Raw genomic sequence first — 24,178 nt, 5'->3', positions numbered from 1 at the left:
GCTCCCACACATCCCATCAAAGTAAAGATAAACCGCTTTACATTTTGACAGAATTATATCCTCCCACAACAGCCGTTTCTTAAGCCTCTGTGGCCGTGCCAAAGTATGTTACAAGTTCTGTATATGAACATCAATTACACAACACAGACTACATTTGCATTATTGGATTTTATTAGGGCTCTAATAAAACTAATAAAAATGTCCTGTAAGACAAAGTTCATACTTACGTTGGTGTACAATAGCTGCCAACAGAGACGAGACAGACAAACTACATGTATTAACACTTTATTAAAATACATATGCGTATTTTTTTTTGGCAAAGACTTGTCAGTTTTTATTTATTTTAATTGGTTGTCTATAAAAGAAAGTACCACAAATCTTCTATTACCAATTTCTCATGTGATGTTAAGACCATTTCAAAGAGAAATCTTGCTTCCTCCCTGATGCAGTGACAATGACAACAGTGCCAATCTGTGAACCAGATAAAACACAAAGCACTCTGAAAATGTTTCGTCAAGCTGCTTCACAGTTTCACTCACTGAACATCACAGTGAAGCACAATGACTCTTAAATGAGGCAGACTGCACAACAAATAGTTTTTCCATGTAGTATAACACGAGCGACAAACCTTGAGACATTTGTGAAATGATGGCAATTACAGTTACTTTTTTTTTTTTTTAATATTATATAGAAAAGTATATCCTCTTTGTAAACACTGAAAACAAAATATGAAATGTTACCAGATGACATTTCTGCTTTTATTTTTGTCAACAAAATATAGATAGCTATAGAAAGCAAAAAAAAAAAAAAATCTGAGAGCTACGACATGCTGGAAGAAAAACAAAAAACAAAAAAATGAATCACAGCAGTGTCAAAAGAAAATTACATCCTTGGTTAGATTTTGAACATGTATGGTTATGAAATTTAAAACACATTCATACTTTTAAAGCTGGTGTTATTTGATTTTTGTTTACAAGTTTTTTTTTTTACCCAGTTTAATTGAACTATAATATATTATGATTATTTAGTCTTCCTCCTGGATAATCTGACTTGGATCCTTCCACTTTGGATAAAAGTGTTCAAAAAAGATTTTATGATATTTTGGGTCTAAAAAAGACCAACACCTCATCGCTTCACAGAATACCACTTCACCTCATGAAGCCTTCTCGTGTACCTGGTTTCAATAACACAAAATGAAGGTAAAAATCTTTCACAAACACCTTCTGTGAATAAAATGCATTAGTGACATTAGTTAAGACAATTGAATTAAGATTGTATCTTATTATAATGACTAAGTATATACTTAATAATACACTCCAAGTGTTGATCTTTTATAATTTGACACATTATTTTCTCCTCCCACTGAGATGAATTAAAGAAAGAGCGTGAAGACAGCTGAGAAAGATTTTCACACATACAATAGAAAATAGGTTCCTCTGCTATACAAAAATCTAATTTATTTTACCGTTTCTCTCCCTCAATATGGAGGCCATAATTTTACAAGAATAGATTGATACATGACTGCAAAGAATGTGGTTTCCCAGATCTGATTGAGGAAAAAGTGAACTCCAGTCATCCCAATTCAGGCACTAACCACATTTCACTACCATGACATTTTCCCATTTTCTCTACGCACACTTTTGCCCAGCCATCTGGCCGTTAGAGAACCGTGACGCCACTTCGGATGGCCTAATGGTCGTGGAACCCTGGCATGGGGAAGGGCCTTGCAAACGCTTCAACACGTCGGCGCAGGTCTGCGATGCGAGCCACGGCCTCTGGGTCCTGAAGGAGGAAGTTCTTGAAGTCCTGGAGCTTTCCTGCAGATGACAACGGGAAAAAGAGAGATGAGAAAGGCTCGGCGTGTTATTTTTAGCTTCCTTTGTTTTATCGCCGCTGGGACTTTTTGTCTCCCCTCAACCAGTAATTTAATACAACATAGACGGTATTTTACTTTGCATCATATCCATAGTTCCTGTGCTTTGAACAAAAAACAAATAAAAAATGCAGACAGGTGTTCTTGGCAACCACCGAGTTGCACATTCGTCGGCCTCCCTTCTCACAGTAGGCTTACCCGTCTGTTTCTTGACATCCAAGGCGATCTTGAAACCCTCGTCCATAAACTCGACAACTTGCACAAAGTCGGCCTCTTTGAACTGTCTGGAGGTCAGGGCCGGAGCGCCTGGGACAAACAACAACACAGTCACGGTACTTGAAATTAAAATGTATTTAGAAATCCTATTTTTCCCCTCTTACAGTTCAACTGTTTATAATTCACGGTCTTGTCTTTTTTTTTTCTACTTACAAACCATATGGTTCTATGGAAAAAAAAAAAAAAAGAAGCAGAACTGTGGAGCTTGTTGAAATTTTTAATAATTAATCAACACAGACTCGAGATGTGTCATGCCTGTACAGATGTTAATAGTCGATTGGCCACGAAGGTGCAGTCCATAAGAGAAGGCAATAAGTGCAGAGCACTGAACTACAGGTAACAGAGCTTGCCTTAAGATAACGCTAAAATGTGGCAGTGTAGACGTGGGAGCCCTTGAACTTCCTGGAAGAGGATTAAAAAGCCAAACAAGTTTAATTAATCATGAATTGCTGAGCGCTTGTGGCTTAATTGGTGGCTGACTAATTTCCATATGCAGAACTGCATTTGGAAAAAAAATAAAAACGGATAAAGTGAAGAGGATGTTAAATGCAAATAAATTTGGTGGAACATCAAATGCTAAACAACTGGTCAACATATCAAGTGAGGATATATAGTTTACAGTTTCATTTGAGATTTCAAACTTTTCTAATGCGAAAATCAGGACAGTTTTGCCGTTGTCTTTAATGCGATTTCTGATATACGCCACATGAGTACGGTAACCCCGTGTGTGCGCGTGTCCAGCAAAACCCAGTGTAATGTCAAGCCGTTGCTCACCCAGCCTGAGGCCACCAGGAGTCAGGGCGCTCTTGTCCCCGGGGCAGGTGTTCTTATTGGCAGTGATTGACGCAAGCTCCAGCACCCTCTCAGCCCGAGCCCCATCAATGCCCTTCGGCCGCAGGTCCACCAGGACCAGGTGGTTGTCGGTCCCGCCTGCAATATTCAGTATTGTTAATAAGTACTTTTGATGCGAAGGAAAGTCGGAGGCTTTGTAGACACACAAACTCAACTTTACAGCATCGAATCACACCACCTTCTAAATTTAGCATGGAGGAGCTGCTGTTAAATGGATTTGTTACCTCTAGGATCTTAAACAGAATGCAGCTACAAATGAAGCCCGGGTTGCTGGTGTTTTGTCACGATTGCTTCACATCTTCACCCCACTTACGTGCATCTGATTTATGTTAATCTGAGGGCTGTACTTATAAAATTTACTCCATTCTGCCATAAAATGAGCAAAAGATAATTTTGTTCTTTTTGGCTCAGTGAAGTGTGAAGGTGACAAATGGACAATCTGTTTATTTATTTGAATCCTAATTAGCTTCCACCACAGCAGCCGCTCGTATTTTTGGGCTCCACACCCTCAAAATACATAATAAAACAAGGACACACATGAAAGTATTACCAATTACAATAACAGTAACCAAAGGTACCATAAATATCATCATTTAAAACACAATAAACAGCAGTAAGCCAAGCTGCTATGAATATGTTCCGTCTTACAGAGGAGCTTAGATGTATTTCTTTGCATTCCTTAAAAGGTGGGATACAGCTTAAGAGTCAGTTTGTTCTTAGGATGCTCTGAAAATAAAAATAAAAAATGTGTGGGATAATTATGTATTAAGTCAGAATATTGCATTTGGTCAGATAATGAATGGAGAGTATGTGATAATATAGCTTTCTAAATAAAGAAAGAAGTGGGCAATAGCAAAGTCTTACTTCCACAGGGAACCAGGACGGTCTATTGGGCATTTCAGTGATGTGGTACGGTGTGTTAAAATGAATCTGGCGACCTTCTTGTGGACTACCTGATGTCTGTTAAGGTATTTCTATTTGACTAAACAATACTTCAAAATGAGATAGCAGTAATGTATTAATACCATTTTTCATAACTAATGAAAGGACATTAAAAATAAATAAATAAATAAATTGTATTGCAGCGCCAGCCTTTTCCCATTTTGTTAATGATGTGTTCAATATGCGGAGACCATGAAAGACAGCGGTCCAGTGCAACTCCCAGTAATATCATCTGATTCACTTGTTCCAGCATCACATGGAGAGATCCAGTTGGGGACTATCAGCAAACTGACCTCATATCCCAGTCGTCATAGATGCTATCAAAACATTACAGGAAACAACAAAGATAGTCCCCGATAGCTCACTTGAAGGCAACCTCACCGGAAATTCAGACCAGATTTTCATTTTTTACAGTTTTAGCTATGCTCATTTGTATTTGTTTGGATATGCTTTAGTATAAGAACTAAATATACATTATTACTGCAACAGGCTTATACGTTGTCATCAGTTCTTTGTTTTAACATCCACGAAAGGATTTTTTTTCTAAAAAGAAAATAGGGGGAGTATGTACACTGCAGTGTAAGCACAAGACAAGTCTGTATTTTTTAGGGTATCAATTGAAAGCTATACATCAAAAAAGAGCTGAGGCCAGCGTATTAAAAGCAGTACAAGATTCAAGCATTTGCTCACAACCAAAGTGACCACTTGCATTCGATTTTTTTTTTTGACAGACAAGGCAGCAACACTGAAAAAAAACAACCCTATTTACACATCATGAATTTAAATGCATTTGGGGTTTTTTTCCCCCGCTGTGTAATTTGCATTTTGTGACAAGACATTTCGCGTGAATTTTTAGAGTTTCTTTGCCGAGTCAGAGTTTTCTTAGAAATTAAAGAAAGCACAATGCTTAAAACCAGCTGAAGTACCTGATACGAGGGTGTAGCCTTTGCTGAGAAGAGCTGCAGCCATAGCCTTGGAGTTCTTTAGTACCTGGATGATATACTCCTTGAACATAGGAGACTGGGCCTGGACAAACAGATAAACAACAACAACAACCACAAAAAAGGGTTACCGTCGCTTCTTTTCATTCGGGGGTCAAGAAATGATTTATAAAATATAAATACACCAACAAATGTTCTATGATTTGATCGCTTTTTATATTTAACATGGGACTTTACCCCAAGTAGCTCTGCATGATTCGCAGTTCAAAAAACAAAAATCCTTATTTATCTTTTATTAGCCTTTTACGCAGCCCCTCAGTTCATCCTGCATCTCAGACGAGCCGTTTTAGCTCCCGTCTCTTTCAGTTATCAACTTATTTGGAAAGAACAGAATAGCAACACATATTAAGTTTGGTGTTTTTGCTCTGCAGCTGGGTTTATGTGGTGCGCTGACCTGTCTGAGTGCCACAGCTACACCAGCAATGGCATGGTTATGAGGTCCACCCTGCAGGGAGGGGAAGACAGAAAAGTTGACCTTGTCCTCGAGGTCGTACATGATTTCCTTTCCCTTCTTGTCCACTGAGCGAACACCCTTACGATAGAAGATGAGGCCAGACCTGGACAGAGCAGAATCATTTACCGACATCGTTTTTATACCACTTCATTTTTCTCTAAAACCAAAATAAGGTTTCATCCTTCAGACTTTGATTTGTCCCCATGTGTGCTTTCTCCGAGTGTCCTTACCTGGATCCTCTGAGAGACTTGTGGGTGGTAGAGGTGACCAGGTCAGCGTATTCAAAGGGGGAAGGTATGGCTTTGGCTGCCACCACGCCACTGATATGTGCCATGTCAGCAAGCATGTACGCCTTAATGTCTGTGCACAGCTGAGAGAAAAAAAAGTGCAGAAAGAGGGAACAGTTCCGAAATTAGAATATATGTATATAAACATGTGGCATGCGAGTTCCTTTTCATTACAAGACCCAAGAACAGGCGAGTCCAAAGACGACCTTATTCTGCCCCTTAATCCATTTCTTACCTTATCTAGGGTGTGCGTCTTCTTTCATGCTTATAAGGCTCAGTAAGCTTCAGTATTTTGTTGCACGGCATGCTCATAATAATTTTATAATAAAAGTTTGCCTATCAATGCCTTTGGGCTGAATGCCCAGCAAGCATGTCTCCAGACATAGAGCTACATCCCTGTTGAGTTATCTCTGCACTGGACGAGCTGGACGGAGCCATAGAGAGTGAACAAGGGTGCCTTCTTCCCAACAACCATACGAACATTAGCCAGAGAGGGTTCAGTCCATCTTTTTAAGTGTTCAGGCAGTGATGCGTGCTCTGTGCAGCCTTTTCAATTGTATTACCCTGTCGACTGTAAGTTTAAAATGCAGTGAGCTTGCGTTGAAAATGCTTTCACCTACGTTGGGGAAACAGTGAGGAATTTTAGCCCTTCTTATACACCGTCCCCTACTTTTAGGTGACAGATTACTGAGTCGGGTTAAAGAAACGCTCAAAGTATTGAAATCCCATCTGTACCTCTGTATATCGGTGCGGTCAGTCGTTTAGCATATATTTCATTGGTCTTTCTCAAAAATTAAGTGCGTTCAAGGGGTTTACTTTCCGTGTTCTGCAACCACTTCCGTAGCTATAAAAAAATGTAAACATCTATGATTTTACCAAAGGTATGATGCTACAACATTAAAACGTGTATTTTTGTCTCTTCTAAAGATTTTTTTTTTTTTAACTTCCTAGTAGTCCCTGCTGTCCAAAAACTTGCAACTGAAGTGGAGTCTTCAGTTATTACAGGCATGTCGGAGCTAGCTGCGACCCTTGAACTCACTTATGGACTCGACACGGCTGTCGAGCCCTGATATTTATGAACATATGAACACACTCAAGCCCACATAAAGCTGAAAGTTAGCCTTAGTGACTGTTTCATTTTTAATATAGTGTACTGGAGTGTAGACTAAAATGTGCACTACCCAAACATTTATAAACGGCATTGTATTTGCATGTGCATTATTCTCCCAGAAACTGCTTTATTTAATTTAAAACTAAACTCCATTATGCAACTTCCCTTAGTCTATGACATCAGCGATCCCACTGAGCTGTGTATTTTATTTGACTGTGCTCTGCATATGTAGAAATTTGAGATAAAGATGCAATCTCTTGGCACTAAAACTTTTCCTCCTCACGGTTAAGATTTGATAACTAAATCTACATCTATTAGTGGTACCTATCTTCTCAAAGGGAAGATATTTCAAATCAGAGTTGGTGTAATTACAGTCTTCGGCAGTCCTCAAGAGGCCTGAAATATTATAGCGCAATTCAATAAATCCTTGCTGTCTCTTGCCAGCATTTATTGAAAAAGGCACAAAGAATAAATAGCTCGGTAACATGCAAATGACTCACTGGCGAATGATCAGAGCAGTAAACAATCTTTTTAGTGCTCCAATTAATATGCATTATCGTGACAATCTCTCTTCCTCTCATATCTAAACTGGATCAGCACGTTTATTAGATTAAAAGGCAGGGGAAAGGGGGTAAAGAACACAAGAGGGTGATGTGATGCAGCCGGTGAATGCCGATAGTGAAACAAATTTCAGGGGAAACAAAAAGAAGAAGAGAGGTTTGCTTCAATCTAGGTAGCACACCACTGAAAACCTGGAGAGGAGCCTGGCCGGCAGATTCTGCCATAAAACAGTGAACAGTTCCACAGAGACATGCCAGGGGAAAATATGGCCCCTCTTCAGGCCTAGTGGCAAAGTAGTTACGGTCCTTAATAAAAAACACAGCTCTGTAATGGTGGGACACTCCATTTGATGGTACTAGCTAAAGTGGAGCTCTGCAACAAAGGGAAGCAGTCATGGAGTGAATGAAGTGAATCAGCGGGTGGGTATAGCAAAACAGATAAAGGGGCCTCTTGTGCACCGTCAAAGAGAGCAGTGAAGTATGCGGTTAAAAGTTGCCACCGCGTACTTGTGAGTTTGTGCGAGTTGAGTAGGCAACAGAAGAAGAAAGCATCTGTGTTGTTGTGTGCAGTGTGTACTGATGCTGAAATTGGTTTGTATTTGGAAATGCTGAAGTCTGAAAGGTAATATTCAGGTCCGTACTGTGAGGCAGAAATTAGTAGAGATACGGTTGGAATAAATGCTGGCTTGGTCTGACCTATCAATATGGGAAGCAGATGTGTTTGACATTTCAATGAAAAAGGTTGACTTAGTTTTAAACGAGAGAACTAAGCTGACCTTCCTCATCTAGATTGAGAAGTGGAGGAAACAAGCGGCAGAAAAGTACAGGGTTGGAGTGAAACACAAAAATAAAAAGTCAGAGATGGAGGGGGAGTGTGTGTGTGTGTGTGTGTGTGTGGGGGGGGTGATATGAGTTTTAAATACAGGGAGAGTTTTCCAAGCACCTTTTTGATTCGGGCATAGTCAATGAGGCGGGCATAGGCACTGGTGCCAGCGATGATGATCTTGGGCCGGAACAGCTTGGCCGTCATCTCCAGCTGGTCGTAGTCTATGAGTCCTGTTGCAGTCTGCAGAGAGGGACACAGATTGAGGAGAGAGGAAAGAATAAAGAGGAAGTGGAGGAGGAACATGAGAATATTAGAGGGGAGCGTAAGGGTCAGGAAAAGAAAAAGAACATAAAGGGATGAAAAAAAAAAATGATCAGACATCTGGAGATCAAGAGCAAACATATCAACACGGAAGAGAGATTTTTTCCATTTGAAGCTCATTTGAAGTACTTTGGCTACCTTAAAAGGGGAAGGAATTTATCTAAGGGAGACATTTACACCTATCATAGCATGGAAGAAAATGGAACAATTGCAGTAATGCACCGCTACTTATCAAAATTCAACCATTCAGGGATCTGCTCAACTGGTGCAATGAGGCTGAACGGATCAAGTTGTTTTCAAGACTCCTCCTGCTCCTTTCATTGAAGTGAGCAATTTAAGAAACATGTTAGACAATCCATTCTTCAGCAGATGTAGTTCAAAGTCACATGAACTAGAGTCATGCTGGAGCAGCCAAATGACCAGTGTGTCTGGTCTCTGAAGCTATAGTTTTACCCCTCTGGTCCTCCTCAAAGAAAAGAATGCACAGAAACGAGAGACGGTGAAAAGACGGCAGAATGCAGCAGAAAAACAACGCCAGAGACAGAAAACGATGGAGACTGACACAGACAAGAAAAAGAAGAGAGAAAAGGTGGAGGGAAAGCTTTATTTAGACAACCTCATAATCTCCCATCTCCAGAGCACATCTATGGGTGCCCCCTCACTCCATCAACCTGCTCATTGTGAAGACAGAGCCAGTGGGGCTGGCCAGCCTGTCGATTTCCTATTATCTCTCTCGCAGAGGGGTCCTGCCTGCCCATACATCAGCACGTCTGGACATGCAGACTTTTGGGGCCATCCATCAGCCACTACCAACACTACCACACAACTATGACCCCAGGAATGAAACGCAATACCCTTAATATATACGGTGGATTGATCATATCTATATGTGTACTTGATAAATTACTTGTCCCATCGAAAGGGACTAATTGTACAGGTCTACATGCAGGTGGAAAACCACTATTTTACATAGTATACTAATGGGACTGCATGGTTGCATTGTGGGTATAGTGACCTTACATCAACTAAAACAAGCCTCGTTTTGACAAGCCTCTGCCAGCACGTGTCTGCCTGGTTGAAGTTTCCCTGAGTTGGACACCCAATCCCGACCCACACTACCTTCTGTCTTCCCTCTGCAGGCAGAGAAACAAACAGGATCTCCAAGAAGGGGCTCAAAGTGTCTCTACCACACGTCTTCTTTCCCCTTTCTTTTTAATAATTACCTTGTTTAATTATTGTTATTTTAATGAAAGACCAGTGCTTATTAATTATTTGTTCTTTCATTGCTATTTTTTTTTTTTTAAATTATTAATAAATGTGTTGTTATTTCAAGTCTTCACAGATTTGATGAGAACTGATGAGGTTCTATCCGATATAAGGACAGCAATATAAAAAATGGTTTATGGTTTATTGTAAGCAGAACTGTGTGTTTTAGCCTTATGGTAGTACCACTTTTTATTCTTCTTTATCCAGTCTGCAACAGTTTTCTCCAATTCTTTATAACAAAAAATGGGTTTTTAGAAACATCCTGCTTTCAAGGACAGCACTAAGCACCGTATAAACTGAAAAACTAGATCGTCTTGACGTTAAAAAGACTGAATTACTGAAATTTGGAAAACTCCTCACATTTGACATTGAAAAAGCATCAAAATACATGACAATACACAAGTATTTTCAAAGATTATTTAACCTGCTTCAGCCTTACAGCTTTCATGACACCCTAACTTGCTTTTATTGCTTCCATTTGTATCGATCGGTACAAATCAGATTTTTCATCTGTGGTATAAGTAGATATCAGCAGTGGGTGTCTCTACTTACATTCAGCTTGTAGGGCATTGACTCAAAATAGATTGACGTTGCAGAGATCCTCTTCACATCAGACATGTAGCCATGGGTCAGACTGTGGTTAACAAAAAGGGAAAAAAGGCGAGTATCAGTTTGTGTACATCGTAAACAACTCGGTGTATGAAATCTTTTTGTTTTTGTTTTGTAGTGCCAACAAATGTATAGGAAAATTAAAAAAAGGAAAAATTCATAGCATTGATTCTTCAGGGCCCTGCCAGTTGCATGCTAGTGTTGACCAACAAAGAAAGTGGGGAAGTTTTGAAAAGTGAGTGACGGGGTGCAGATTAAAAGAAGGCAGCAGTGACTACTGACTGTCCTCCATCGGGCAGGTCCAGGCCCATGATACGGTCGTGGGGGTTGAGCACGGCAGTGTAGGCAGCGAAGTTAGCGGGAGAACCAGAGTATGGCTGGACGTTGACGCCCCACTGAGCTGGATCCAGGTCGAAGGCCTCCAGGGCTCGCTTCTGACACAGTAGCTCGATTTGGTCAACTACCTCTGCTCCACCATAGTACCTGAGGGCAGGTTTAGAGGGGAAAAACAGGAAACATTACGAGGTATGAATAATTAAAACCTAAAATGATGCATTACTCTTGCAAATAACCTGCAAGATATGGTTTAAATCTTAAAACAATTTAAACCTGCACCAATTTCACTGATTTACTAATGTTTTGCTTTGTGGAGTGGAATCAAGCTGTGAACAATACACCAAGTTAAATTTGCTGATATGGCAAACTTGTTAGCCAACGGTTGTTTACTTAAACAGCCATCACATAAAGACAAACATAATTTATCTGGATTCATGGTTATGTCCACCTGGTGAATGCCAATCAAATATGCACCGTTTTAGGTCTGTTTTTGTCATGACCAAATCCTGATGAAAATATGTGTTTTTTTAAACTGCTCTAACGCTACACTACGGTCACCAGTTAGTTGCCATCTTTATCTGTCTGCTACTTGGTGCTAAGCAGGTCCTGAAAAGAGGGCTTTCCAAACTTTTTTGATGAAAAAAGCAACCTGCTGTGGGTAGAATCAACACGATGAGAGTGGTGAACTTTAACTGTAAAGTTTGCATTACCACAGCTCAGCAATAGACTGAAACTCATTATAAAACTATAAAGTGAAAGGCAGGTGGAGACGCAGGTAAAAGTTCAATGTCGGTTCATCAGTACAAGCAGCCCCCTTAAAATTGTCACATTGTTTTCACGTTGTCATTTAATACTTAGCCATAGATCAATATAGATTATTGCCACGTTATCAGCAATACTTGTCTGCCGCCGTGTCCTTTACCACAAACGACGGTTGAACTGTTGATCACAAAAAATTACAGCAAACTCGACTAATGAGGACCCACATTTTCTACAGCAGATCGGGATCATCTGAGGTGAAAAAGCTCATCAAACCTTTTCAGTGGAATTACAGATGAAGGAGCAACAGATGGTTACTGTACAGACCTCTCATTCAATGAGATCATCCTTTTGTTTCATTACATTAAAGTGTAAAACAGCACATGAGTGGGATAGAGGGGATGGAGGGGGGGGGGGGGTTAAAATTAAAAACAAAGTCAGTGGGAGGGAGATTTATGGTAGGCTTGTATTCCAGGGATGAAAGGCATCAAATAAAGAGTGTTTTAAAACATGTCAGCTCTCTGTTTGCTGCTGATAAAATGGGAATTTTCCAAGGAAAATAATTTGGGGGGGAAAAAAAATAGGAAAACTGCAAATAGAAAACATGCTATCTATGCTAACTATCAGCCTGGTGCTCAATTCTTTCAATGTATCCCCTCAGGAATCTTCTTCGGCACGGAAGAGGCTGTGGATTATTTGCTTTGTTGTGAGAATATACCATTACGGGGCAAGCTAGAGAACACAGTATAAATTAGTGCGTGTCTATACGTGCATGCCTGTAACAAATATCCTGCAGCGCAGACTATCAACAGTGTTTATAAACTGGGGCGTGGCTGAACGGAACCACTCACCTTCTTCCTGGGTAGCCTTCGGAGTATTTGTTGTTCAGACAGGAGCCCTGAGCTTCCAGAGCTGCTCGGCTGCAGAAATTCTGTGGTGAGGACAAACACACACACACGCGCACACACACACACACACACACAGATCAATGGTGTGAGTGGACAGAAGGGACAAGGACGACAAATTAAAGTCTGTTAAGTGATAGTGAGAAATCCCCCTCTGGCTAGAGGCAATCATTACAGTATTGAACCTCTGGACTTTCATAGACTAACACTCTGCACTTCACAATGCTTATCGCCTCGCTGCTGGAGGATACAAGATAATGTAATAAACTTTTCTGCACATGCTGGGATGCATTGGTGTGGCCTTTTTTTTTTTTTAATCATTTTTAAATGCACTTTCCAAGAAAAACAAATTTCAGTGAGTATGGTTTGCTGCAAAAGAGGTGTAATTATCCACCAAAAGTTTTCCTTTCATATCTTTTCAGTCTGCAGAAAGACGAAACTCATTGGTTGGACTCATTTACTGACAAATATTATTAGGCTGATTTCAGTAGATGCATTCATTGGACTTCTTAACATGGATTTACAGCACATTAGCTCTGGTCCAATTATAACCAGAGGGATTTTTGCCAGAACCGCAGAAGCAGGGAAAGACCCATCAACAAAAAACTTGGTCTTTTGAGTGATCGGCTGACTAAATGATAAAAGTTACACCACTGGGCCAAATGCAGCAACTTCCTCCATCAGTTTCAAATTAAAAGTCATAGCATTTCATACACAGTCCAGCCATATACTAAGTCCGGGTATGATACTGGTATAATGAAAATCTACTCAGTTTCAGATACTCCATAGATTTACTGTTTGAGAGTTTTCAGAGGGCAGAGGAAATGTGACTCGGACATCCATTGTTTCTGTTATTGGTCTCCTTCACGACACAAGTGTAAATGATCACACTGGTCAGTAATTGGGTCTGACACTAAACACACAGACGAATACAGTCTCCACTCTCTCCCTCGATGGGGTGGTGGTCTGTAGTGTGTGTGTGTGTGTGTGTGTGTGTGGTTATGCTAATGCTTCACCTGGGAGCCAAGAGGAGATCAAGGGAGATAACGGCTCCAGTAACAGCTTTCTGCTGCGTCCGTCTGTCATACCGACGACTGTGCATATATTAGAAAAGGAAATGCATTTGCTTCTCGGTGTCTCGTGTGTGTGTGTGTGTGTGTGTGTGTGTGTGTGTGTGTGAATATGCATGTCTTCTCATTCAAGGAATGTCTGCCTGAGTTGCACGGTGATGTGCCTTGCAGAATGAGTTTGGGGAGGAGGCAGAATGAAGATATCAGCTTTATCCCACACCAGAGTAGTCAGGCTTTGTGTTGAGAGGAGGCTGATATACTCCACTGAACAACTACTGTGGCGAAGAAGAAACAGGAGGAGAAGGAAAGGACAACGGAAGAGAAAACATTGTCTAACCTTTTGAAAAGTAACATGTCCCATTTCACTCCATTCAATGGAAACAGAGTTTCCCACATTTTTCGGTAATAACGGAGCTACTCTCATTTACAGCCAGTACAGTTCCCTGTGCACGTCGTTACCATTATAGTAGCTGAGTTTGACTGACTTACAGTCCACTCTGCAGTCTGTCAGTGCGTACATAATGAATGAATAGTGACGTTGATATGACTTTATTCTTGTCGGAGTTCATGACATCACTTTTATCGTTTGTATGTTTGAGAAACACAGTCAGTTTTCCAAACCTAGCAGGCCAATGTAAACATTAAAAACAGCAAAATTACTGCTATAAAACATTGTTACACAGCAAGGTGATTAAGGAATAACTAAAACCTTCAAACATTTGCAGTGTATCAACTGTAGCTACACTACTCCCTTAATTTATTGTACTTGATGTACCATATAAACTGTTTTTATCTGCAGTAAGAGCCCTTAGAAAACATTAATAAAGGCATTTCTGTTACTCCTGCTAGCAGTAATATGTAAAAAAAATATATAAATACAATCAGAATATATATTCATGAGACCAGAAATTCTGCATTTTCCTTAATTTTGCCAAAATCTTAATCAGAGGTGATGAGGTGTTCTCAGCTACATGCACAGCCAACATAAATGGGAGGCGCTGCCAGCTCTTACGAACATTAAATAAGTGCTTACATTCACTGTCTTTCCTTAAAAATGAGCCAAGTCAGTCAATTAAAAAAAAAAAAAAAAAAAAAATAAAAAATAAAAAATAAAAAAAAAAAAATCACAGGATAAGTCTCATTCTAATAAAGGTTAACTGAATGAAAACATGTTAATTTGAAATTGAAATATCTGCCACCCTCCAACACCCTGCCAACATTGCTATGGCAACGGGAAATTAACGTGGTAGTCTCTCTGACCAATCAAGAGGGTCACAGATCTCCATGTACATTATTAATCAACCCAGGTTACCTGGTAATTATTGGACATATAATTTTTCAAACACAGATCAACTCAATCAAAATGTCTTGAAGAAGCCAACACATTTTTACATTAATTAGATGCATTCTACGTCATACTGGAATCCATTGTAGGATATAATAATGGTGCAATGACTTGTGTCATCCCCCTTTTTGTGCTGCCCCGTCTTCCACTGTCTCTCCGCTCCAAATTGTTCAGTTAAATAAATATGCATCAATTTATAATATTTTAAAAAGGTGTCGTACCTCAGATGCAATGAGCTCCAAACCGCGACACTGCCTGTCCTTCTCTTTCTGCAGCAGATCCCACATCTCGGGGTCATCCTGAGCCAGGCTTTCCTGACCCGTCCACAGACGATCTTCATCCACTGCTCGGGTGGCGGCGTGGGACTGCTGGCCACGCCCGCCGAGACGAACCGGGGACCGCTGGCACAGTGGCTGGAGTGAGAAGGAGGGTTGGTGTATATGATGAGAGATGAAGGAATGCAGAGAGGAAAGGCTAAGTTCATACTATGTTAGAGTTACAGTTATTATAAACATATTCTTTAAAATTGGTTCATTGCTCTAAAATGAGTCCGACATATTTTGCAAAAGTTTGGGGAGAAGAAATTTCAGAGTTATACTATCACCAAAGATGAAAGTAGTTTGGGCTCTTCAAGGAACCAGAATATAACAAGACACACATGTTACACAGAACATAATTTCTCCATAGAGCATTTGTGATTGTTTCCTATGCTTATGGTGACACCCTGAATTTGTCCTACGCAAGTGATACATTTCAAGTTCTTTCCACTACTTTGTTCCCGTTACACTCTCATATGTAGCCTATAATTAGAAGCTGGCGTGTTTGCATGATATCAATAATCAGCATGGTTGTGCAATTATGCCTCTATCAGCACTTCTACAAACTGAGGGACTGACTTTTACAGCCTTAGTGTACCAAGAGGAGGCATATAGAGAACAGATTCAGCACTTCCTGCTTATCTAATCTGGACTGGGGCTGGCAAGTTCTTCAGCTGCTGCTGCTGCAATAATGCCTGATCATGCGAGAGTGCAGAGTCCATAAAATTTTCACTGGCTCTTTTTGAACAATAATCCCACACCCGGTTAAATTCTGGTCCCACTTTTCTGGTTTAGCATTACATACCGTTAACGCAATGCTTGGACAGTCAGAAAAACACACAAGTGTTCAAGTATTCACTACATTCAAGTAGAGCACAAGATGGCATTACAATGCTCAATGAAAAGGAAGAGTGCCGTGTGGGAAAACACTGAGGAGGTTAGATAAAATACTGGCCAGGTTGATTTCATTCCCGAACAAATTATCTCCTTCTCATCACTTAATCCACAATATGATGATGACTCTGTGCCAAGATCGATCACCCCACTACAAACCTATTGTTATCATCTGTACAGGTGTGCTGGGGTGTGAGGGACAGCCTCCCTTTAATAGCACCATTAAAAAGCAATTAACACAATGCTCAGGACTGGTTGAGGACATCCATACAAAAAAACATGTAATTTAGCTTTTTCCATGTGGTGTAAATAAAATTCAATATTTTGAAGTCGCCTTATCACACTTAAAAATGTTGCAAATAAATTAACTAGGGTTCTTTAGACAAAACAAAAAAACTAAGTACAAGCTACACCAAATCTTTTCTGCAATATAAAAATGACCATCTATACTGTAAAATTCAACACCTTTAGAAGAAAACAAAAAAAAAAAATCAGACGAAGCATTTATCCTCAGAAGCTGCCTAAAGATAGTTTAGCTTCTCATTGTTGTTCAGCCCATCCTACCCTGCCTCTTTCTCTACTCCCCTGGTAGCACAGGGCACAATGGTGACACGCCAGGGGAAGCGACTGGCACGTTAATGAACGATTTCCAACAGCTTCTACCCAGGCCTTCTGTCACCAGTGGCGATGCTGGAAAAGAGGAGAGCCCCCCCCCCCCTCAGGGTCCTGGAAGAGATGAAGGCCCGGCGAGACACGTCGAGCTGCCTCCGAGGACACATTTCTCACCGAGAAATCACACGGGTCATTAAACCTTGACGGAAACTGTCCTTCGCTGTCTGCGTTTGTGCTGGGGCACACCGAGGGCAGGGGAAGCTGTGGCTGGAAAAGCCAACACGAGGTGGTTTCACTACTGACGACTGAAAAACAGACAAGGGTGGTGCTCCTCCTCCTCCTCCTCACTTCCACATTCATCCTTGCTATCCTTTTCCCCATCCTCCTGTCCCCATCCCGTCACCCTGCGCTGCTAAGCACGCTCAGCCAAGTAACGCTCGTGTGGCATTTTTATTAGTTCCTCCTGTCATCGATATCACTTCCATGGCGTCCAAACAGGACAGCTGTGGGCCGCAACAAACAACACAGGTCAGTCCCTGTGGTCTCTCTCTCTCTCTGCTTTCCTGCTTCATTTCTTAGCCCTGATCATTACGGGAGATTAATTAATAAACACAAGATAAACTGATCCAAGAAAAGTGAGAGCCAAGATACGAGCACCAAATATGTCACTGTGGGACTATTTTTAGGCGACAGATTACACTCGTCGTTTGAAGGTGAACTTGATGAAAACTCTGCTGTGAGAAAAGGGGCGGGGTAGGCCACATCAACCTGGGTGCTGAGCAGCAAATAATGGCAGAGTCACAGATGCACTACATCTGTGTGACAACGATAAGCTAATTGTTGGCATTTTGCCTTTTGCTGTCAAACATCTGTGCCCAAAGAACAATGGCAGACAAGAAGAAACGGGAAGAAAGAAAAATCATTTCATTAATCCTCGTTTTGTATTATTTTTGCCCATTTCCCGAAGCAGCTCCAGAGGCGAGTCAATTTTACAGATGACTGCTGTCCATCAGTGGCTACATCAAACAACAATCAACCCCGGAACACAAGAAAAACAGACGCGACCGGAGTGGAAAAACGGCGAAGGAAAAAAACAACAAAAAGGGCTGCGTAAGGTAGCAGAGAAGAAGTGTCAACAGGGCAGCAGCATCCGTCAGTCTGACACGCAGCTGCCTCTTTCCCTGTCACTGACTAATAGCAGGGGTGTCCGTTACAAATTGCCCTGCGATTCACTCTAGATGACACTAGACTGAGAAATCTGGATGGAGTGAAGAGGCGTAAAGGGATGGAGGCGCAGCCCAGGGCCACTCCACTTTATCCAGGTCAAAGGATTGTCAGGGTAACAATCAAGAGACTTTGGAGATGCTGGCAACAAAGCCAATCTTCAGGAGGAGTAAGCACTGGAACGATGCATTTATGCTGTAATCTTTCCACCGGATTTACCGTCATGAAGAAGGACGTGGCAACAGACCTCAACGCGAGGCTTCTTGGTGCCTCTGTTGCATGCTGCAGACTCTGCTGCTGAAAGTACTCGGTTCAAGCATGGCTCATGGCCTTTCTTTTGCACTGAGCCGTCTCACTGTTTTCTGTCAAGTCCACAAAGACTGTTAAATCAAAAATGAGAAATGCTTAACTGGGCTTCCCTGCATTGTACATTTTATTCAGGCCACGTAAAAGCAATTTTGAAACCCCGAAGTATGACTGAACCAGTCATGAAACTGAACTCGATAAGCATAAATCTGTGGGAATCAATAGTGATGCTTTAAAGTTCTGCTGGACACTTTTTTTTTAGAAGTAAAAAAAGAGAACAATCCTTTTATACATATATATACACATATATATATATATATACACACACATACATATATATATACATACACATATATATATACACATATATATATATACATACATATTATATACGTATATATATATACATACATATATATACACATATATATATGTATATACATATATATACACATATATATATATATATATATATATATATATATATATATACATACATACACACATGTATATGTTTTAATTCACTTACAAATCTAAATCCAAAGATGGATTTTGTTTTTACTGTAAATATCAAAATTACAGCGATACATGACAGCATATCCTCACATTTGAGAAGCCTGAATCAAGACGTGTTTGGAATATGTAATTTAAATTTATAATTTCATACACTGGTCCTCTGAAAAACTCAAACTACACACGTGCATGTGTTTTATGTGGATGTGGAGGACCCATGTATTTTCTGTGCGGTGCCGAGTTCGTAAAGATGTTAGGACTAAAAAGCATGCGAGAACATGCAGCAGTAGTCGTATCCCAAGACACTGGGAGATGTTTATCGGACGCGAGTTGAGGTTGGTCTTGACATGCGGATCAATTGAATATTGAAGATTGAAGCAGCCTTATTTCATACCGTCAGAGCAGCTCCAAGCAATGTATAAACATCACTGTTCATGATGAAAAACAAAGTAATGAATCAGTGCTAGCAAACTTGTGTTTGTTCTGCCTTTGTTAAATGATTAAAACTCAACTCAAAAAGCCCCCCAAAAAATGCCTCTGGGGCAATATTAACTTAGTTTATGTCAAAAAATGATGAGTAACAGCATTACATTTGAATTTTAGTTTTTTTAGTGTTGTGGGATGTGTTGAAGCTCGACAGCCTGTGTAAGGTGGCGCTATAAACTATTTCTAAAACAAGATCTGGGATCTAATGGGTGGTAATACTGAATACAATAATATCCCTCTTTTGGTTGAAGTTTTAGGCTGCTTCTGAGGATTACTTCAAAGTTTTTCCTCAAAACTTGATTCAAAATCATGTTGAGTAGGAGTTATGAATTAAACTCCAAAGGGCAGCAGATCTTCTCACCAATGAAAAACAAAGGCTGGCCAAAATAAAAACTTGAATATTTCAGTACAAAGTACAGAAACACAGGAAATGTAAATTTCCTTAAATCTGCATTTTTTTTCTTCTTCTACAAATGTATATGTTCATTTCCAGTTGTATTTGGAAATTTCTCTGAATTGTGACTTGAGAAGGATACATAGCAGTTCAATTACCAACAAGGTAAATTTAAGGAAAGAAAATGCAACTTTCCACATTACCATTTAAAACCAAAACATTTTTCCATAATTGGTAAAATCCAGGTGATAACTGTTTCGAGTGGTTCATCCTTATCCGTAAGTTTATTTCTTTCAGGATAAGCGAATGTCAGTTTCCTGGTTACATGAGTGGCATGTTGACTGTACTTTGTCTGGAGTTATTTTTCTGTTCGTTTACAACAAAAAGAAAAGACACATCTGTTACTGACAACGGATCCTTTTTAGCTGTTTTGAAAAGCAATGCCTAAAAGCAAAAGAGAAAAAAATAAAACAAAATCGAGCGCCGTTCAGTTTTCTATTTGACCTCTGAGCAATACGTGCAAACAGCAGTACCCACCAAGCTCTCCAATACTCCCACACTGCTGAACCAAATCTTAGCCCATTCCCTTCATACCTCAGATGACTAAATGAAACAACTAAAGTAACGAACAATTAAATCTGGAAATAATGTAATGGATAAAAAAAATACAGTCTTTGACACTCATACTCAGTCTGCTGCGTGAAATCTACATTTGAAATCAAGTTTTTTTTTCACACAAGGTTCAAAGGTTGGAGTGTACGGGTGCTTCATTATACACAGGATCTAATCCTGATGTCCATGCAAATCCCTGCAATTCAAACACAACCTGACTGCATTACAACTAGAGCCTATAAATGCTACAAATTTGGTTTACAGATGATAAAATGAAATGAGAAATAAATATTCATCAATAACAGCCTCTTTGGTCTCTTATACGGAGTTTAATCTTTAAATAATGGGATTAGAGATCATTTTGAACTCTTAAATGGACTAAGTGGAGTTTAAGGAATACAAATACTTGCAGCAACTTTAAAGACCTCAGTCACAAAAGTGAAATGTCTTTTGACAGAAAGCCATCTATACAGACTGATCCTAAAATGGTTGTCTAAAAAAAATAAAAAAATGCCAGACCAGCAGCAGCAGCAGCAGACAACAGCACAGGGACTGAAATCTTTTTCCCCATACAAAGATCTTGTGAGGACACTAGCAGCCTTGACCACAAAAAAAAGGAAAACTGTCTTGTGACTCCATTAAAAATTCAATGAAGAGGCACACATGAACAATTAGCACCAACAGGAAAAGCGTGCAAGCATGTGAACCCCTCAGCTTAATGGGAAACTTCAAATACACTGACAGTAGTGACTTATTAAACTAGGTCTGAATACATGCCACAAGATTTTGGCTCAAACTTGGCATAGCCTAGTTGTTTTTGTGGAACCACGTGAATTTCATAACATCCCCTAAATGGGTCACTTCATGAAGTCAGAAATCAGGCTATTAATCGACCAGTTTTTTTTCCCCTAACTCCTCCGTTACCCAATATTTCAACTAATCAAACAACTAAAGAAGCTTTCAAATTATAAACCTGTCCATAAACTAAAATTTAATAAAAGATTAAAAACAACACAAGTTATAAGGGGACTGTTTGATAATGTAATAATATAATTTAATGTTGTCGCTCTTGCAATTGAGGCTGCAGTAGTTTGTAGTGTCATATGCCTGCGTTATGAGTCAATAAAAGGGACAACTTATTAGAATTTAAATTAGGATGACATGTTTCATAGGAATATTAGGATGATACTGATGCTACAATGACAAAAAGAGTCAGCTGCCAGTTTATTAGGTACACAAAGTTACAGCTTTGCTATTATTCATTTGAAGTTGCAAGGTTCACATTTGTTGCCCGTTTCAATTTATTTTCCACAACCCATGTGTGTTACACCAAGGAGAGCAGATTAAATATCATACACTGCACATAACATTAATGACTGCATCAGTTCTGCATGCACCTACTAAACTAATAACCGAGTGGAAAAGTTATTGGGATATGTGGAAAATTATGATTACATTGTCCTCACAACAACCCGACAGCAGTAAATACTGGTTAAGATAACAGGCAAGAAGCTGCTGACATGACTGAAACAATTACTATTATTTCCTAACTTGGAGAAAAATACATCGATTCAATTACATAAGTATCGCAAAGTTAATATGTGCTTCCAGCTCCTACAACAGACCTGAGGCTCATTTTGCCCTTTGAACGTTATTGAGGATAGTACCTCTCATTTATAGTTAATATATCAATGTCTGTCAACTTTCTCTCGCATTATCTGCATAGAGTTATCAGGACTGAGGCTTTTAACTTGACTTCAAACCACCATGCACGGTATTGATTATCTCACTAAAACATTACAACTCACTTTTGACAAAGTTACGTACTCATCATGTTGCTGTAATTTAATAATCCAAGACAAGGAGTTGCATTCAAACGTTTTCATGCTACAGAAAAGCATAATTCATGGGGTTTCTTTCTTTTTTTGGCAACTTATATTTACATTTTTCCAGGTTTAATGACCATAATGATTTACAGACATCACCTAAAAAAAAAAAGATCAAATAAATAAGATAGAAGTGGGTAGTGCTTGAGGCTTCAGATAATGAGAGGCAGATTGCCACATACAGATGTTATAGCCTTGCAGTACTCTCTGAGTTTCAGGGTGTCCAAATATATATTACAAATGAATTTGAATATATAAAAAGAAAAATGTTTTTTGTTTTTTTTACTTGAAAACATGTTAATGTGAAGACAATTATTTATTTATTTTTTTAAATGCTTCTTTAACATTTAACAAATATGCTTTTTTGTGATCACGTTTTTAGTTGTTCTGCATCTTAAGATAGAAAGGGAACATGGTTCAGTGACATATCTTTTAGTCCGTTAAAATACACAGATAATAAATAGTCCGTTCCCACGAATGAATCCTCCCCTTTACATAATGTCCCCTCCCAAAGTTCTTCACAGGTCACCAAGAACATAAAAAGGCTTTATATAATTGCAAACAGTACATATGTAACGCGAGCCAACGGCAAGCAATGAAACAACTGAACAAGACATAAAGTTAAGATAGAAAGGGTAAATTCCTGGAAACCTAATAAGACTTTTTGACCCGTCAAAGTAGGAAAAGCACAGGTTTAATAATTATGGCTTCAATCCACTGTCATGGCTTACTGGGATAGAAATTTGAACCGAAATATAAATAACACACCCGTGTTTTACCTACAATAACTACTCAATATCTCTGCTGTGAAAAAGGTCTATGCTCGATCCAGTTTGTCCCCCACCATCACGTTAACTGCACGCCAAAACAGGACCGCATCCCGTGTTGAACTAAACATTCAGGGCAAAGAGAAATAAAAGAACAATAATGTGGTTATAAATTAAGTCCACCCTGACCTGCCTGTAACTTTAATCTTTGTACAGTAGAAAGTCTAATTTGTTTCTGCTTCATCCCGTGCGGATCATTTCAACAAAAAAAAAAAAAATAGATGAGCAAAGAAATAGTACTGAGAAACAATATTTAACGTATGATAAAATAATGATTAATGGCCACCCTTGTCATCAAATTTGCAAGCTTTTTTTTGTTTCTACTTTGCAGAAAGTTATTCATGTCCAACCACTAGATTTCAGTGTAAATGCAGTCAACAAAACAGATGAACAAATGTCTAATCTCACCTGCCACAAAACTCACACGAGTGTATCATTTATACCTTGAATAAAACACATTTTACTGGGTAACATCTATGCATTATTCAAAAATACACATCTTTTACTGGCAATATTATGTGAACGACCAAGTCCATTTACTCCCACATGATGAAACTGAGCAGTCGCTGTTGCGTCATTACGCAGCTGCAGCTCCCCACCAAGGTAGATGGCACTGTCTGCTAGTCTGCTAGCCTGCCAACAAGCGTCAATTAATTAAAAACGCGAACAGGACAGAAAACCGCAACTGGAAATAGCCTTTCATTTGATATCAACTGCAAACATTTCCAAAACGAAGGAGGGCAACTTTAAAAAAAAAAAAAAAAAAAAAAAAAACAGAAGGGCGAGTATTGAGCCACGCTGGCGATTAGCGAGCTAACAGTTCAACCGTGCAGAAACGCCTCTTTAGTCACCCAAACAGAAACACCGTCAAGGAAACAACGACACAAAATCTGTACTTAATAGTCCAATTACCCGTGCGAGTTGTCTCAGAGCGAAGGACAGCATGTTTTCGGTTGGCAGGCCAGGGGAAGAGGCGACACAGCAGGCGACGCACCGCTGACACGCTCGAGAGGCTTTTTGAAGTTGCTGGCAAAGGCTGCTTCCGCTCTGCCTGCCGAAAGGGTCGATGGGAATTGTAGGCGGTTGTGGGTGTATTGCGCGATAGTGTGCTTACAAAACCCTCAGCCGCATCTGTCCTTTATTTACTCATCCACACGTTCAGTTTTCACGCACACAGACTGAGTATTTCACTGATTCTTTATTTTTTTTTTCTAAATAGCCAACATCAATGACTTCTAGATTATTGCCTACAATAAATTAGAGACGTATTAGAGACAATAAAACACTGGATCTCTTCTATGCCAACACCAAGGA

At 39.7% G+C, this 24,178-nt stretch overlaps 1 protein-coding gene across 1 annotated transcript; it reads right to left on the bottom strand.

The window, feature by feature from the left end:
* Positions 1-272: 272 nt before the first annotated feature.
* Positions 273-23,887, bottom strand: shmt2 (serine hydroxymethyltransferase 2 (mitochondrial)). The gene is made up of 12 exons (XM_069147167.1): positions 23,777-23,887; positions 15,015-15,206; positions 12,325-12,404; positions 10,661-10,861; positions 10,322-10,403; positions 8,300-8,422; positions 5,629-5,768; positions 5,339-5,501; positions 4,870-4,969; positions 2,924-3,079; positions 2,072-2,179; positions 273-1,817 (listed from the first exon to the last, which is right to left on the bottom strand). Exons 1-12 carry the CDS (start codon positions 23,807-23,809, stop codon positions 1,690-1,692), a joined length of 1,506 nt encoding a protein of 501 aa, XP_069003268.1. The 5' UTR covers positions 23,810-23,887; the 3' UTR covers positions 273-1,689.
* Between the last annotated feature and the right edge of the window lie 291 nt (positions 23,888-24,178).

This window comes from Embiotoca jacksoni, unplaced genomic scaffold (assembly GCF_022577435.1).
Source record: "Embiotoca jacksoni isolate LCO1_2020_lvr unplaced genomic scaffold, fEmbJac1.0.p SCAF_1, whole genome shotgun sequence".
Lineage (NCBI taxonomy): Eukaryota > Metazoa > Chordata > Actinopteri > Embiotocidae > Embiotoca > Embiotoca jacksoni.
Note: the sequence above shows the minus strand (reverse complement) of the source record. Positions and strands in the feature narration are given on the sequence as shown.